The 17,894-nt window shown below is 40.2% G+C and overlaps 2 protein-coding genes across 4 annotated transcripts in view; one reads left to right on the top strand and one right to left on the bottom strand.

The window, feature by feature from the left end:
- Window positions 1-1,351: 1,351 nt before the first annotated feature.
- Window positions 1,352-14,649, top strand: emilin2a (elastin microfibril interfacer 2a). The gene is made up of 9 exons (XM_026936105.3): window positions 1,352-1,747; window positions 2,329-2,454; window positions 5,498-5,691; window positions 5,885-7,789; window positions 12,401-12,745; window positions 12,836-12,883; window positions 12,979-13,026; window positions 13,148-13,288; window positions 13,499-14,649. Exons 1-9 carry the CDS (start codon window positions 1,647-1,649, stop codon window positions 13,825-13,827), a joined length of 3,237 nt encoding a protein of 1,078 aa, XP_026791906.3. The 5' UTR covers window positions 1,352-1,646; the 3' UTR covers window positions 13,828-14,649.
- lpin2 (lipin 2) overlaps window positions 14,420-17,894 on the bottom strand; it is a 29,422-nt gene continuing 25,947 nt past the window's right edge. For all 3 annotated transcript variants that reach the window (XM_053233638.1, XM_053233637.1, XM_026936106.3), the window contains one exon: window positions 14,420-17,889. In XM_053233638.1, the coding sequence (XP_053089613.1) occupies window positions 17,742-17,889 (148 nt within the window). In that variant the 3' untranslated portion in view covers window positions 14,420-17,741. The remainder of the gene's footprint in view (window positions 17,890-17,894) is intronic.

The following is a 17,894-nucleotide window of genomic DNA, read 5'->3' as shown; positions in this document are numbered from 1 at the left end:
TTCTCACCACATAGATAATATTTAGCTAATAATATTTTCTTAATAATGTTTAAGGTTGCATCCAATCTACATTCCATCCAAAACACTATAACAATAGTTTTTTGATTACATTTTATTCAGTATAATGTTGGCTCACAGGTCATTTTTTAGTCTTAATGTACTTCTGTGAACAATAATGATTTGAATAAACTGCCACCATCACGTCATAGGTTTAAAACATTAGACCTGTGTCTCCCAAGTCATAACCCACTGTTTCCTTCATGCACTTAGATAATGTACAACCATTAAGGATTGTATGTAGAACTGTCCAACAGTGTTTCCCCATCAGAAAGGGATCCAAGCAGAACCTGATAATTAGATAATTATCCAGAACACTTAATTATCCAATGAACCCTTAAAGAACCATAGAAGAACCATTTACAGTGTAGTTCAATGTTGTCTGTGCATTTAACACAGTCATAAAAGCCATAAAACCTGCTTCATGTAAAATGCAAGTGTGTGTGTGTGTGTGTGTGTGTGTGTGCATGTGTGTGGGGTGGTGAGGGGTGAGAGGTCCCACAAGGATAGGAATATGTGACAGATTTGACCTTGTGGGGCCATTTTTCTCATCTTTTTTTTTTTTTCACAAAAACTGCAGCTGCAAATAATAATAATAATAATAATAATAATAATAATAATAATAATAATAATAAATTTTTAAAAAACTATAAGAGACAAAAGATTTCTTGTTTACTGTGGTTGGTTAGGATTAGATGTAGGCATGACATTAATTAGCTGCATTAATAATTATGTTAAATCAACAGATGGTCCTCACAATGCTAGTAAGACAAACGTGCGTGTGCGTGTATGTGTGTGTGTGTGTGTGTGTGTGTGTGCGTGTGAGAGAGAGAGAGAGAGAGAGAGAGAGGGAGGCCTGGGGCCGCTACACACTCCTCCCAGCACCTGAGTGCCTTTAACTGACCTGTAGGAATAGGAATGTTTATTACAGCTTTCTAAAAAGATCATATCAGAAAGTGATGAGGGTGTTTAGTCTAATTTCTCAGCTGGTGATGTGTTTAATTTAGACCTATTAGATGAACAACAGTGACAGCAACCCAGCCACAAATAACGGATATAACTGTGAACATGGCACAGAAATCTAAACACACATAGCTTATAACTGGTTTGTGGTGTTGGGTTAAAGGCGCTGTGGGGCATTTAGTACTCTATTGTGTTTTTAGGCCACTTGTCCCGCCCCCACTAATTCTTGTGTACAGTGTTGCCAGATTGGGATCCATGGAATCAGTGTGGGCCTAAAACATGGCTTTTGGATAGTTGAGGTGTGAGATGTAGTCTGTTGATTATGGTTGTGTTTTATAGTTTTGGACGTGGTTTAACATTATTGTTTGGTAAAGCTGCAGCTTGCAGTGGTGTACAATAAATAGAGAAGGATTTTAAAGAGATATTTGGCTGGAAACACTACAGACACATGGCTCAATCTGGCAACCTTGCTTTTCGGACCCCTGTAGAGTTCAGTCTAACTTTTTCCTCAAACTTGTGAAGTCGCTCGGACTCTCCTTCTTTCTTTTGGGAAGGCTGAATTCAGCCAGACTCTAGTTTTATGTTTAATTGCTTGTGGTATTTGTCTTTAATTGTCAGGATTTGCAATGAGGGTTAAGGCTCATCTGAGCAGTTTGGGCTTCGCTGTGCTGCTTTTGGGAAGCGTGTCTCTGAGTCTGCAGTACAACGCGCACAGGCTCAGAAACAAGTGAGTATCAACTCCAGGCACTGCCCTGAACTGGTGAAAGTTTATCATTCATATGATGCTTTAAAAAGGAGAAATGGCTTGTTTGTTTCCTGCCATTATGCTGAATTTGGAGCTCTTAAGAGATTATCGATTTAGCGTGCTGAGATTTTACAATCATTTGTGTGAAAAAACGCGTTTGTTTAATGCATCAGTTTAAATCACAAGTTAAATGAGTTTTACAGTATTAACATTTTTGATAACTCAGATGTTTACAGAATGATAAGTGATATAGCACAAAAAATAATCACATAATCATTTTTTGCCATCAAAGTGGCCCTTTTCATATTTTTCTCATAGCAACAAGAAATGCAATAAAACGTTACAGTCTTGGTTGAATTCATTGCTATGAGACCAGATGTTCCAGATGTGTTAGCACGCTATAACGTCACACTTTAATTGGCTACAATCATTGCGTAATTTGGCTCGCTCTCGGTTCTCTGATTTCCGACTATAGAATAGTATCGCAGTGGGAGAATGGAGAGTGTTAACGCTTTGGATGAAATACATCCAGGTTTTATGGCATTGTTTTTTCGATCTGGCAGAAACTGGTGCGCGTTTATCGTGCAGAAGAACGTGAGCTGTGCAGTGCGCGCGGACATTCCCGCAGTGGTTGAAGCTGAAGCTGCGCCCTGCCCTCCACACCAGCCTGACTGCGAGCCACCAGTGATGTGAGTACCACCGCGAGGGGCGGGGCGTGGGGCGGGGCGTGGGGAGGGGCCTGGCCTGATCCTCCTGAGCAGCTACGAGTGACGCTAATACTACAGGGAGAGGGTGGGGCTTAGGAGATAAAGCCAGACTGCATGGCCACCCAAAAAGGGTGCTGTACATCCGTGCCTGTAGTGTTTATTCTATGGTGATTCAGAGTGCCATTTAGTAATAGGGCTATGTGTGTGTGTGTGTGTGTGTTCCTGGATTTTTGGTGGAGTGTAGGAATATTAGACATTCTTTGCAGCTTAATTGCACTACTGTCCTCCCCTGGAAAACAGCTCAAAGTCACCAGAGAACGGATGTCAGTCTCCAGCCTTAAAAGCACAGCACAGCACTCATTTCATTTCACTCACTCAACTCATTAGCTGATTACCATCAGAGAACATGGCCTTCCTGGGCTAATTCTGCTGTGTTATAAAAAGGAAAAGCACACATCTATGTAGGGATGTGGCCCTAAATCTGAATTACTGTCACTAGCTACATGTTTAATGTCCTACAACGATCATGTAGCGCTGTCTGAGATAACATTTGAGGTGTTCTTGGTTAGTTCACACTGATCTTCATATCGTACCAGCCTGAAGGCCTCGCTTTTACAATTCACAGAATCGTAATTTAAAGGCCCACTAAGCAGCTGTACTTTTTACATTGTGAAAAAGCAGATATAAGAGTTCAATACTGGCAGTGTGTTTGAGTGTAGCAGAGAATTTATACTGTGTTGTGTTCAGTGCTGTGTAGACATAACCTGTGTGCTTCAATGCAATAACTGATGGCTAACATAGCCAGTATAGTGGTATTTGTGACACACCCAAGTTACATCAGTAGCTGTGTTTATCTCTGTTTCTAAGAGAAATCCTAGACAGAAAAGAATATTTCAGCTCAGTTCTTATACGAACTAATGTACTTGAATAAATGCTGTGTACTTACTCAAATTATGGAGATGTTACCTTTATTCTTGTACTGCATTACCAAACTACTGTATATCATAAAGTATATCTCTGCTGACTCGAGTTCACTCTTACACTTACTACTTTTTTTTTTTTTTTTTTTACAAGAAGGCAGATGTATTTCAGTTTTATTATCAGAGTGTAAAACTGCAAGCAACCATGCTTAATGACAACATCTGTTTGATCCATGAAACTAAAAACAGAAAAATGGTATACAAGTGATTACTGTTTGCTGCTTTTGTTTGTTTTTATGGCCTATAAGTGTACTAATTAAGGTCCTTAATGATTTTCTTTCTTATATAACTTCCAATTACACAACTCACTGTTCAGCTATTGCCTTGAAACATAGAACAGAGAGCACCAAGACTGTCCCAAATGTTGTTTTTTTTTTTTAAACCAGTGCATACTTGAGGTCTTACCATTAGTTTGTACTCTGTTGATGTCACCAGAGTGCAGGCTTAAAAGATGACGGCAGATATTATGATGTCATTTGGGATATGGCCTAATGCAGAAGCAGCAGCCATTGAGTGCACAAATCTCATTCTTCTATGGCAGAGGTCTTCAATCTTGTCCACAAAGGGCCGGTGTGGCTGCAGGCTTTCATTCCAACCAGGCAGGAGTCACTCCTGTTTCCACTTGTTTAATCAGTTCATCTTGGGCTCCAATCAACTATCAAGTGTGCCTCCTATTTGGCTGGAATGAAAGCCTGCAGCCACAGTGGCCTTTTGTGGACAAGATTGAAGACCCTTGTTCTATGGTGAATGGTCACATGATCTAAACATGATCTGTTACTGTTCACGTGATCTAAACATGATCTATAACTGGTCACATGATCTAAACATTGCAGCCATCATGACACTGTGAGCCATGTTATGTAGATAAAATTGTCTTGTTTTTGAATACTTTTTTTTTTAGTTTTTGAGAAATGTCTTTTTTAAACATTTCTCAATTCACCAAATATTTAATCATTGACATTTCACAATTCACTTATACCTATTGGTTGGTTAAATTTTCACATTTTAGAGTGTTTAAAATGAGTTCATTTAAACAAAAATGCTAAAATGCATGGTGTTATTTTGACTGACAGTGGATGTTATGTAAGAATTGTAAAGATACATTAGTTTGTTATCCCTTACGAAGGGAGGAAAATAACACAACGGTTCATGCAGGTCTGACCTTATGTTCCATATCAGATTTCATAATGAGGCTTCTTCCACAGGTTCTTAAAAATGCGTTACAATGAAGAGTCACCATGAAGAGAATATGGATTGTTATTGGGGAGATTTCTGTGGGACCATGCATTATTTTCATCCATAATTGCACTCACAGATGTGAAAACTGACCCAGCCCCATCCTCATCACAGGAAATGATGCCATTTCTTCTTTCATTTTTTTATTACTGATGGGAATCGACTGTATCACTGGGGCTTATTGTGTTACTCGGCAGTTGTGTATGTGGAGAACCAAATGCATTTATGCAGATTTTCAAAAGTATCAGTAGATTTCAAATAATTAGTAAACAAATAAAAGGATTGTTAATGGATCTAGCAGTCTAAGGAGGGTTTACTTGGAACTTTTTTGGAAAGGGAGTTGTAGAGTTCTCTACATAGAATCTTTAACAGTTGACTCGGAGGTACAAAGCAAAGAACCTTTTTACAGAGCTAGAGGAAATCTTTTTTTTTCTTCTAAGCATGTTCATTCAGTTGTTTTTAGGGAAATGCTTTGTTTTTAGACTTGTTGAAGTTGCCATGGGGTGGTTTTTACTTTAACAAGGGTAACATGGCTACATAGCTTAATTGCTACTCACATGAATTAATTAAGTTTTAAATGCCTGGAAGAGCTCTCTAATTTCATATATTTGTGCCAGGAACTATGTATATGCAATGACATAAGTGGGAACAGGAACTAACTTGTCTCTTGGATGTTACACAACATTAAATCTAACTATAATCCACTAAAATGCATGCATTATTTTTGTATGACAGCACAGTCTGTTGAGGGATTTTCATTATCTATTTAGGTAGGTTTCAATTTGTGTGCATTAAATTTTGTTTTCCAGGTATCAGACCCATTTTCAACCCAGTTACAGGATTTCCTATAAGACCGTTACTGAACTGGAATGGAGGTGCTGTCCAGGGTATCAGGGTCCAGACTGCAAAGAACTAAAAGGCTCCCCAAATCGACAGATGTTACTTAAACCTCAACCAAAGCCACATTCTCAGCCCTATACTGGATACACGCAAAACTCACAAAGTAAGAACGTCAAGAACTTTTGTGTTCTCTGTTGGTTATAAATTTGACAATAAATTAATTATGCTTAATAATCTAATTCAGCTTTGAACACCAAGGGTGTTTATTATCCAATATCTGACATGCAGTTTATTATACATACATACAGTATATTCTTATTAGAAGGATCCATTTGCTATCTTTTCTCCTGCGATAGGGCCAGAGAGACGGGAGACAGAGCAGTACAACACCTACCATGAGGTTGAGAAAACTCGTCAACTGGAGGCAGAAGTGCAGCGCCTTTCTCAGACAGTGTTGGACCTCCAGGCAGCCATGACTAGCATGACTGCGAACCTACGTACTGATTTACAGGAGGACACTAGCAAAATGCTCGTCACTCTCCTCAGCAACATGCATGTGCAAGACAGCGCAAAAACAGGCGGTACAGAGGAAAGCTTGATGCATCTGGATGGACACCAGGCCACAAGGGGACTGGAGGAGAGGGGCATGGAAAAAGTGCTGGCCAGGCTTAATGATGTGACAGATGCTCTGAAAAGCAAGGATGAGGCGATTGAGGAGCTGCGGGAAGCTGTGACTGGACACAGTGGCCAGATCCGAATACTAATGGATGCTTCTCAGGGACCAACAGTTACTGCTGGTGCCTCCTCAGACATTGATATCCTTCAGTCCTACATTGATACTAAGTTTGAGAAATTAAAGAAGGAGCTCGTTGTGGACATGAAGGATGAGATAGCAAAGCTGAAGAATGCATGTGATGATAAGATACTGTCTTTTCAGAAGACCTGTAAAGAGGGATGGAAGATAAGTTATGACAACCTGACAAAACTACTGGACAGCCGGGAGGCTGAGCTCAAGAAGGAGATACGCGAGCTACATCTGGATATGGCTATGTCTGATGGGCTGGTGCGCACTCATAGACAAACAGCTCCATTTAAAGAGGATGACAGTGATTTACGAAACATGCTTCAGCGTCTGGTAGACGCACATCAAGTCTTAAATGCCCGTGTGGACAACGAACTGGGACATCTGTCCATGCTACAGCTGGAAGATGTATTTGGCCCTCGCTTGGATGAGCTTGAAGCCAGGATGAATGTGACCGAGAGGAATGCAGAAATCTACTGCTTCTATGTGGATGAGAAGTTAACCAAGGCTCTAGCCGAAGAGACAGCAAAGATCCAGGCGCTCTTGGACAAGAGACTGAATTCTATGGAGGACCAGTTTACAACCATGCTGATCGAAATGAGTAACACCTCCTTCCCAGGGATGTTCAGCGAGTCTGTTGATGCTCTGCAAACTCAGGTTAATGCAAACAAGTATATGATTCAGGGGCTGGAGGACAAATTGAATGCTATTGAGCACATATGCTCCACTGACTGCAACTCAAGTCCAACCATTGATCCTCAACACCTAGGCGGTCTGGAGAGTATTACAAAGGATGTGAGGCACTGTAGAAATCAACTGGATGTCCTGAGCACTAATGTTGAAAGCAATGCTGAGAAGCTTGTACAATTAGAGGGTGTAGTTGATCGTCTGAAGCTTGAGAATCAACTGAACAGTGATAGCATGCGGGATGTGCAGAACAAGCTGAAGCCTCTAACGGATAATATGAATGGCCTGAGTGGCGCTGTGACTGGGCTGGGAGATGTCATGAGCAAGTTTAGCCAAGATCTTCAGACCCTGAACTCTAGTTGTTGTCAAAAAGCACAGGTAGAACAGATTCAGACATCATCAATGGTACCACCTCTGTCCCATGAGGTAAGCAAACCAAGCCACAGTCAGGTGGAGGAGCTCAGCAACAGATTAGATAGGCTGAGATCCCAAGTGACTGCAGAGTTGAACCTTTGTAAGGAGAAGGCAGCAGGTGCAGCTGAAGGTATCTCTGCAGTAGGCAGCAGGATCACTACACTAGAAGAGTTGTGTGGGAAGGTAAATGATGAGAGAAATCAAGTTCAGGCTATGAAAGAGGGTCTGGAGAGAAACTTGGCTCAAATGAACTCCACACTGCAGATACACTCCAGGGGGATCAGCAACCTCCAGATCAATCTGCACAATGTTCAGACTCATCTTGCGAACATTAAGAACCATACCACAAAACAGCAAGGTAAGTGATGCAAAACCACAAGTTTACTATAAATGATGCAAAACCCATAAGCAAAAAACATTAATTCTGTGTGTTGCAAACAGCATAACTTTTGTGATACCGTATTTAATATCGCCAAATTCCATCCAATGCCAACCTACTCATGGACTCATCACTTTCTTTTTTTTTTTGGAAAGACAATACACCTCAGACATGGGCTTTATATTAAATATATCAGGATTTACTTCTGGGTACTATTCCTTCCTTCCTGCCAGGCATAATGTTCTGCATAATATATTGTACTAATGTAAATATCTCTATTAAATTCTACTTCACCATGTCTCGACATCACTAGAAGTAGGTGAGACAAAAATGGAGATATGGATTGAAAAACACTGCATGATTTGTATGACTTGGAAAAGCACCTAAACGGAAATTGGATTGCTGCCACACAAAAAAATTACTGTTCCCTTTTCAGTTGTAGGGACTTATCTTTATGACTCATATCCATCCACATGGTTTGTCAACCAAACCAGACCTGTTATTCTAATATTTGGGGGGTTTCTTAGAAACCTATCCTGAAGTTAATTCTCGAGGTAAAGAGTGTCATAGTGTCCACAGTGCATGTGCTATGAGATACAGTTATGCTCATAAGTCTACAATTCCCTGGGGCTGCAGAAAGGCAAGGGGCCTCCCTACATATAGCTAAATGAGAGTTAAGAGCATTGGCAAGGAGCCAATCATGCTTTTCTCATAAACAATGGACGGGTAATCGCTATGTGATATTGTTATGCTTACCATGTTATGTTTTGGTTACTTGTCTAAAAGATTTACTTTTATATAATGTTTAAAGAGAAAACTCTTACAATGTGGGATCTACACTGCTATGGAAATGGACATCCTCATTAAACCCATAAGTCATGGTGTAGGTTTAACTCAGCTAAACTAAATTTTTCCTATGTTAGTATTTAAGCTCACTGGCACATATTGCAAAGCTAATCTCTATAGGATGAGTGATGGTCCTCCTCCTCTCCTGAGCTTTGTGAGCTCATGAGTTGTGTGGTCCTCCAACTGTCCTTTGCTGGTCATGCCCTACTTTTCCCTGCACAGAATGAGGAAATGAGTAGGGAGTTCAGTATGTGTATGCTTGTGTGGGTCTGGTCTTCATTAACCAGCAGAGCCTGGGACTGGGCCTCTGGATGTGCGGTGCTGTAAACCAGACTCACTACCCCACCCTAGTGCAGATGTTGGGCTATGAGCCGTCCGTGATGTAATGCCTGTATGCTGATTCCTGGGAGCCTCCCTGTAAAGTCTGATGTCATCATTCCAGGGTGGATATCAAGTACTCTTAATTCCTAGGCATGCATGAAGGTTATGTTCAGGCATAAGTCCAGTTTATTCACAGACACATGATAATATTAGGGGTGCAATACAATTATACTATAGGTATTTGTATCTGTCTTCAGATTTAAACCTGAAGTAGGCATGGTCTAAACCAGAAGCTGTTGTTGTTGTTGTTGTTTAAACATCAACTCTATCACTGTGCCCCAGGAAACATTGGAAATCACTGGAAAAAGCCCAGTGGTAGCATGTCACCATGATCTTTGTAGGTAGTTTTTTGTTTTTTTTTTAATCTAACCCACACAGTTATTTTTGTTTGTACCTGCTCATGATATTTTCTAATGAATTTATTAAGTTCTATTTCCTAAATTATAAACAAACTAGTAGGCTAATTTAAACCACTACAACCTTGATGAGGCAGTTAATGAGGAGGCTGTAAACGTATTGTGCAGCACCCTTATGTGTTACAACTTGTTTGTTGATCTCCATGGGAATCCAGTACTGATGCATACCTCTAATCTCAACCACATGCCCTGTGAACCTTTTTTGGCAAAAAAAAAAAAAAAAAACCTGAATAGTGCGCCTCCTATTCGTGTCTGTATTTGTATCCATTTAGAAGATATTATCAGTTGATTCTGAGTAATGTATATCAATTCAGCTACATGCGTAAATAAAATACATTTCTCTTATATAAACTCAAAGCCTGTATAGGACTGTACTCCATACAGTACAATGATCTTTTTTGAGTCACCAGCAATGTGCCAATTCTCATGTTATATTTGAAGAACATGTTGATGAATTCTACAACACCTGTATCCCAGAAATTTAACATTCATACCTTTTTGTAGTATAATTTAAAAAATCCGATGTGCACTAATAAGACGGAAAGTTAGTAGCCCACACTGGTTTTGATCATTTGGGTTTGCAGACAAAATATTTTTAATAGCTTTTTTCTAAAAGAGTGGAAAGAGAACACGCAAATCATTTTGTAGTTCTTAAAGGGCCCAAAAACGTGGAAAGAATGAAGTACCATAGCCAACAAGACAACTGGGCTTGCTGTTGCAAAGTGTTAAGCATTACTCATTCCTTCTGGCAAGCAGTCTGGGGCAGGGGTATGCCATTGTGCAATTCTGGAACTAATTCATAGTTGCTCTGTCAGTGACAACGCAATCTGCTGGGAAATATGTGGTTTGTTTTCTAAAATCCAACGCTCTTCACTGATTTCTACAATTAACTGTTTATAGAATGAATTAATAACTCTCAACCCATTAGAAGATTCTGACCATCGGCCAGTGTGACAGACTTATAGGCTCACAGCTCATACCGGAGACAAACACTTGCTAGTTATTGAATTCTGGAATAGAGGACCTTGAAAATATAGCCCAAAATAGTCTGCCATGCTGTATATTTCAGTTTATCTACTCTCATCCTCTTTCCTGTCCTTCTCTTCCTGTTGACTGATATCTTCCTAGTATAGAATGCCAGAGTTTCTCTCCCCCTCTCCCAGTGTGTGTGCATTCTACAGAGGTAAACTGACCAGCTTTAGGATGTGTGATTATTTTTAGTATTACTATAGCTGATTCTTCTGTGGTGAAATCAATAAGTGGACAATAAGAGCTGGGTCAAAGTTCCAAGTCCGGGGTGTTGGATGTGGGTGCTGCATGTTTTCAGATTGGATCAGGCCAAGAAGTGAGATTACTTCACTGAGGTCTGGTCATTAGGGCAAGCTGAAGAACTGTGGACTTTAATAACACCTTGGTGTGTGTGTGTGTGTGTGTGTGTATGTATATAAAAAACTGCCTTCCTTCCTTCCATTTTGCCTTCCAAACTAATGGCTGAAATGGGACCCAGCATTTTCTGATTATTTCAATTATCCCATTTCAATCCGGGCTTCCCATCTTGGTCATTTGTAAACATAGCCTCCCTCGACCAAGCAGTTGCAAGCCCTGAGTTCCTCCTCCATAAACAAGCACCACATCTGAGTCAACACTATTGTCTAAAGCATACTTTTACAACAGCGATCCCCAACCCATTTCCCAGAGATCTTTCTAGAGAATTCAGTTTATAATCCAATACAACTGATCATGTTTATCAGGATGTGTTGGATTAGGGAACCTGAGTCAGCCAGGAAGATAGATTTCCAGAAACAGGACTAATGTTGGCTTTATCGTATCTTAGTGAGTCACTGTTGTTTAAGATGCCACATCTGTGTGTAGCATGCTGAGCCATTGCACAAAGTAGCCTGTGATTTCCTCTGCGTCCCAAGCAGAGCCCATGGGAAACAGTTAGATAGCAATTATCTCATGGGAAATTGGCTTTACGTGTGTGTTTCTGAGATACCTGGAGTTTCGAACGGTGGTGACGCAGGAACTCGGTCGGGTGTAGCCTGCTTGAAGAGCGCTCATGGGATTTTAGCTGTTGCTTTGTTTTACTCATGCCGGTTGTAAGCAGGAAGAAAAAGATGCAATTACAGTGTTGACGAAACCCTTGTGTGATGAACAACACATGCTAGGTTGAGGAAACATCACAGTGTGAGGCTGCTGACGGTAGTAAAAATTTAGCCACTAATAGAATTTTTTTTTTCTTTTGGCTAAATAGTCAGACAAATCATTTATGGACATTATAGTAGTGTTTCATTTTCAGTGTCCCCACACTGTACTGTACAGCACAAAATCTAGACAGCAGCTAGAGAATTATAAAGCAATGTCACTATCTGTACCTTTTTAGAGCTCCAAATGTCTGTATTCTGATTTATACACAAATTGGGTGTGACCTAAACCGGAAGTTGTTTTTCTTTCTTTCTTTTTTTTTTTTTTTAAATATGAACCCTACCAATACATCCCCGAACACCCTGGAAAAGAAGTCAACATGGTGTGTAAATTCTGGCCCTAAAAGATTGCTTGCTCATGCCCTCATCAAAGTAAAAACCTTCCATTCACATGAATTTTTTGTTGTGTCCTATGGGATCCCAGTCCTGAAGCACACTCTCTAGATGTCCTGTGAATGTTCTTTTAAAAAAAGAAAGAAAGAACTGTGCACCTCCTATTATTTTCTGTATTTGTATCTCTTTGGTACATTATCTGTTCAATCAGAATAATGCGTTCATATTCTGTTACATCCCTAATGCATATCCTTATGAGATTAGTCATCTAGTCCACTCCCTTCATATTTTTTATTTGTGATGACTGATTTATCCATTTGAATTTCATATATTCTCTGCCTGAGTGTTTTATCTGCCAGCTTTTTCCCCCCCACAAGATGAGTCATATCTCTCAACCCCCTCCTTCTCAGGAGTGCCAGTGAAGCAGGAGAAACCCAGTACTCTGCCTGATTCTAGGAATGTAATCCCACCGAGGAGGACATACATTCCCGAGATCCACATTCCTGTGTGGATACCCCAGAGGACAGTGCCTGTTACTTCCCGTCCTTTTGTACGCCAGCCGCAGGCCGAGCCCTCAAACCCACGCCAGCCTTATGCCCCCCTGCACCCTTCAAGCCCACACCAACAGCCTAATCAACCAGTTGTCTTGACTGGAGTGGCCGGACCACCCGGATACGCACAAAGAGTCCCCTCTCGACGGGAGCGTGGATCCCACGAGTTAGGGAAACCCATTCATGGATTCGCAGGTGCACCAGGTCAGAGATCACACAGGTTATCAATTTCTGCTATATTTTATGTTAAACCTAAAAAAATGCTTACTTCCTTGTCTTGCCCCTTCACCACAGGCCATCCTCCCATAAATCCGGTAGCGTATAAACCCCACCCAATCGCAGGTAAAAAGCTTTTGTTTCTGTAGGTGAGTTATATATTTGGCTTTACTTTGTCCTTAATCTGTATGACTTTCTTTGTTTTGTATATTTTTCATTAGCTTCCCAAGTGTTATGGAACCCTGCACAAAGGCTTGTTGCAACACCAGGTAAATTAGAAATGGATTACTATATGCATGTCTGTTATTATTTTCCACCACACTAACAGGCCACGTTTAAAATGGAGCAAATATGAATCTAAGCACCACCCTTTCTGTGCCTCTTTTACAGTGTCGTCTGAGAAAAACATGTTTGTAGAGCCTTTCTCCTTTTCAGCTGGTCTCACACATCAGGCGTTTTTGGGAGACTTTGGCATCATCCGTTTTAATAAAGTGCTAGTTAATGATGGAGGGCACTACAATCCCCAAACAGGTAAAAAAAAAAAAAAAAAAAGTCACAGATATGCTTTTTCAGTGACTCCACTACAATAAAGGTGCTATAGGTAAAGGTCAATAGCTACAATTTAAAACCAGTGTTTTAACCATTTAGTAAAGATGACATAAGGAAGCACTCACTCAGGACAAACCAGCCAGTACATGTCCTAGTTGGCAGCAAAGTAATCTCTCCTTGCTTACTCTGCAGGAATCTTCACGGTGCCTGTGAACGGTCGTTATCTAGTCTCAGCCGTGCTGACAGCTCCACAGCACGAGCGGATCGAGGCTGTACTCTCTGTGTCTGAGCGCAGCGTGCAGAAACTAGATTCAGCAGGTTATGGAGGACACAACGGGCAGCACACATCAAGGCCTTGTCAGTGTGGTAGTTCTGTCTCATTCAGCCTCATCCTCTCGCTGCGCGCAGGAGATCGAGTTGCACTAGTGCGCACAGCGGGCACACTTGCCCTCTCTGAGGCCAAAGAGATGCTCTCCACGTTCAGCGGTATCTTCCTCTATTCCACTCAGGTTCACAGATAACATCCAGCAAAAAAAAAAAAAAAAAAAAACACACACATACACACACAGCAGAGGACTGCCTGGCTGTGCAGCTCTCCACATTTACATGGCAGCCTGTGGTGAGCCAGACGACACTGCAAGGAAATCACTGCTTGGCTTTGGCTTGAAAGAAACTACAGAAAAAAAAAGTGCCACACATTGCATTGTTGTACCATGGAAAGCGGTGCATTGAGATATTTAGTCATACTCCACATATTTTCATTTTATAATGTATTTACTTACACTGCACCTTTTAATATAAAAAGGCGGTTTATCATGAGTGACAGACCAGATTGTATAGAATCATTAATCAACAGACCAGATTGTATAGAATCATTTTATTACAAATCAGTGAGCAGTATTATAAATGCCTTTATTTTGCTATATGTAAGGAATAAAACAGGGCATGCTGTTATAGGACAATAATAAATGACTGGGTGTTGTGATGCCATTACCCCTCTGAAGACAGCATGTCCCAAAGTGTTTTATTCCTCTTATACCACGGGAATTAACCAAAGACTGCCATTTTTATTTATTAATGAATAGGTCATGCATTCAACCATTTCTAGTTACCTTTGATGTTGTGCAGTGTCTGCCAAAAATGTTAGCTCCTGTTATCACTTCCCTTACAACAGTCGTTCCCACACCAGCGTTTTTTTTTTCTCCTAAAGACAAACAATGCAGCTTGCCATGTTGCCAAGAAACCACAAAGATGTTCCCATCTCATAAAACGTAAAGTTACGGCTCTACCTCTGGAGACTCGTTCCAGAAATGATAATAAACGTCTCTTCACTGAAAACCTCACCAGATCAACAATTACGTGTTTTTTTTTAATCCATTTATGTGGCAGAAGTCCCTGTGTATGTCATTACTATAGAAATGATAACACAGAATATAAGCGCCTTAATACATACTTGAAGCCAGAACTACTGCCTGAGCCGTACTGTTATAGAAAATTAATCAATGACTAGAATTGAGCATTCAACAGCGCTGTTGTAAAGGCTTTTATTAACATTGTGTAATGGAATGATAAACCAACATAAAGTCAAAATCAAGAATTTGAGGACAAAGCAACAGCATGAAGCTCTTTCAGGTACTGAGGGGAGGGTTTGGGGTAAAATGATTTAGCACAAATAAAGCTCAACAGTCAGCCCCACAAAGAATTAAGGATTTGTTAATATTTGTATTGTAAACAGTGCCGTAACAAGCTCCACTGTTTTGTCCAACACTGAATAGAACAGCTGGATTTGTAAATTTAGTGATTCAAGTGATTTCAGGAATTCTAAACTAACTTGTTGATGTGATGCCTGATAAAACAACAACAACAAAAAAAATCCCCCACTCCCATTCCAAGAGAAGACAGTTATTTCCATTTATACAAACTCCACAGCCTTTGGGTTGGACATTCCATCTTATTTATTACACTGCTGGACAAGGCAATAAGAAAAAACATGAAAATATTCTTTTTTTTTTGCTGCTACGTAAATGAAGAAAATGTTTGACCTGAGGTGATAATCTCCCAAATCTGATTAAACCACACAATCTCCAGCATTCATTTCATTCTACCACTCACTTGCCTGTACCTCTTTTTCCTCTCCACTGTCTACCCTTGTCTTCCAATCCTCTGACTGAAATCTAAACATCCTCCTGAAGGAAATGTAAGGGAAAGTGAGATGGTTAGTGAAACAGTCAAACAATTGTAATAAATGCATTTTAATAGATTTTCATGTCATTTTCCAAAACAACAGATCCATACAGTAAGTATACACTTAAAGGTATCTAGAGTGGTCAGATGCAGTAATGTTCAATTTTTACACTGAAAACAATACAATCTAAGAGACAGATTTACCACAAAGAGCATACGTCAACAAATAAAAGCATATAAAATTAAGGGCATGAAAGCAAGAGTAATGAACAATAACTGATCGGTTCCAACTTAATATTTATATATATATATATATTTTTTAACATTTTTATAACCATAGATGAGTGTGTCCATCCCACACAAGAAGTATTACTTTCATAGAAAGAATGGGATCACTTTGTTAATCATTAACAGACAGATTTCACTTCTACACTTCATAAAGACAAAAAACAAATGTGATAATACATTTGTGCATAAACAAATCAAACAACCAGGGAAGTCCCTTTTTTCCCCCCAAACAATGGTTACCTCATACAAATACCCTATTTTAAATAAATTACTTGCTATTGTGCTCCGAGTTGGTGTGCATGCCTACCTAACACATGGTGCTCTATGCCTAAATTTAAAAGGAGAACCTAGAAACAAATACATACATACAATACACTGTTTCTGTTACACAGAGGCAAAGACCAGCTTTTGTTAATTAACTATTCATGACAAGGATGTGCTCTTTCCCATGGCCACAGAGAATCAGCAGTCGGAAGATGTCCACAAAAATAATAAGGGACACTCCTCTTCCAAAACAGCTGCGACCTGGTTCTTCAAAAACACTGAAATTGGCCCATTACAGTGGTATAACTGCTAGACCAGACTGATAGCTGTCTTCCTCAGCACAAAAACATCATTTACCTATAGACCTGAAGGCTTGAAAATATCTCAAAACACAGAACTAAAACTCTAATACCACTACTTCATCATACTAGTAAAAAAAATCAAATGAGGTTAAAGCTACAATTCAGTACACACTAGAACTAGTCATCTTGGGAAATCAAAACCCATTAGCATTTCAGGTCTATTTCTTTGATTACACAAATTAAGTAGGGTGATTTACCTGCATTGCAGTTCAAAAACACTCAAGTCTTATTTTAGCCTCACGAAAGAAAAGGCTTTTAAGCCTTCCACGCAAAAGGCTGCTGAAAAGCTTCCAACAATAAGGCCATCCCTTCATTAACTGCAAGCTGATCCATGGTGCTCTCTTGGCTGCTGCTGAAAGTGCGATCAGTAAGGCATTATAAAGCAGCCAGACAATGAAATTATTAACGAGTGGAAAACACCTGGAAAACAGATGGAAGCCTTGCTCAGACCTCAGGGCTTTTCCAGCAGGACTAAAAGCCTAAATGCACCATCAGACTGAAGACGCTGCGAAAGGATGAAACAGAGTTCACCAGCATGGCTGACTTTGATAGCAGCATCAGCATTCAAGAGAGCCTCTGATCAAACCTCATTACAGACACATAGTCAGACAGGAATTCTTTCACCACATATTAGAGGCAGTGCATGTTAGTAATTATAATTAACTTAATAGTTAATTATTAGAGAACAAAAATAAATTAGCGTTTGTAAATAAATATCTCTGTTAATTAGTTCTGTGATCCTACATGTTCTCCCACATGACTCATTTTCTGTTTCCTACTGAACACACTGTGTCACTGTACCCACACAGTAACTACTAAGTGCTTAGGCCACAGGACTGTAAACACCAGCCTACGCTGGACCACCACAGCAGGGATAAATACCTATGCTTGTAGTGGAGGGGCAAAAATCCTTGTTAAATTGTCCACCAGTATCAGACAGACCAGCACTAAGGCTATGATACCCCTATTTTAAGTAATTAACACACACACACACACAATAAACTGGAAACTTTGAAATAAGAGTATCTTTTAGAGGCCTCAGCACCCAGGCAGGCTTCAAATATCCCTGATGTGTGAGACAATGAGGGAAAACTGCACCATCACCTCCCCCACAGTTCAGCGTGGACATTAGATTAAAGGGGAGAGCGAGGCATGGTTCAGTTTTGGATGTGCAGATGGATTTTATACAATCCTTTACAACCAGAACATGCCTCAGCTGGTTAGAGTGCAGTTAGTGAGAAATTTTGGATTTGCAAGGATTACACCTAATTATCTTAGAGGAATATTACTTCAGCCCATAGAACGGCAAATGGACGGAGACGGAGAGCATGTCGAGCCTATGAGAGCAAGTCGTCTGGGTTGATCTCAGGGATGGGCTGCCTCCAGAAACAAAACGAGCTGAACTCGGGGAAGCTGAACGCCGAGCTCTGTTCTTTACTCAGCAATGGAAACACATGCTCCACCAGCTCACTCAGCCTGCTGTACCTGCA

This window comes from Pangasianodon hypophthalmus, chromosome 4, assembly GCF_027358585.1.
Source record: "Pangasianodon hypophthalmus isolate fPanHyp1 chromosome 4, fPanHyp1.pri, whole genome shotgun sequence".
NCBI classification, from domain to species: Eukaryota; Metazoa; Chordata; class Actinopteri; order Siluriformes; family Pangasiidae; genus Pangasianodon; species Pangasianodon hypophthalmus.
This window is presented reverse-complemented; position numbering and strand designations above follow the sequence as displayed.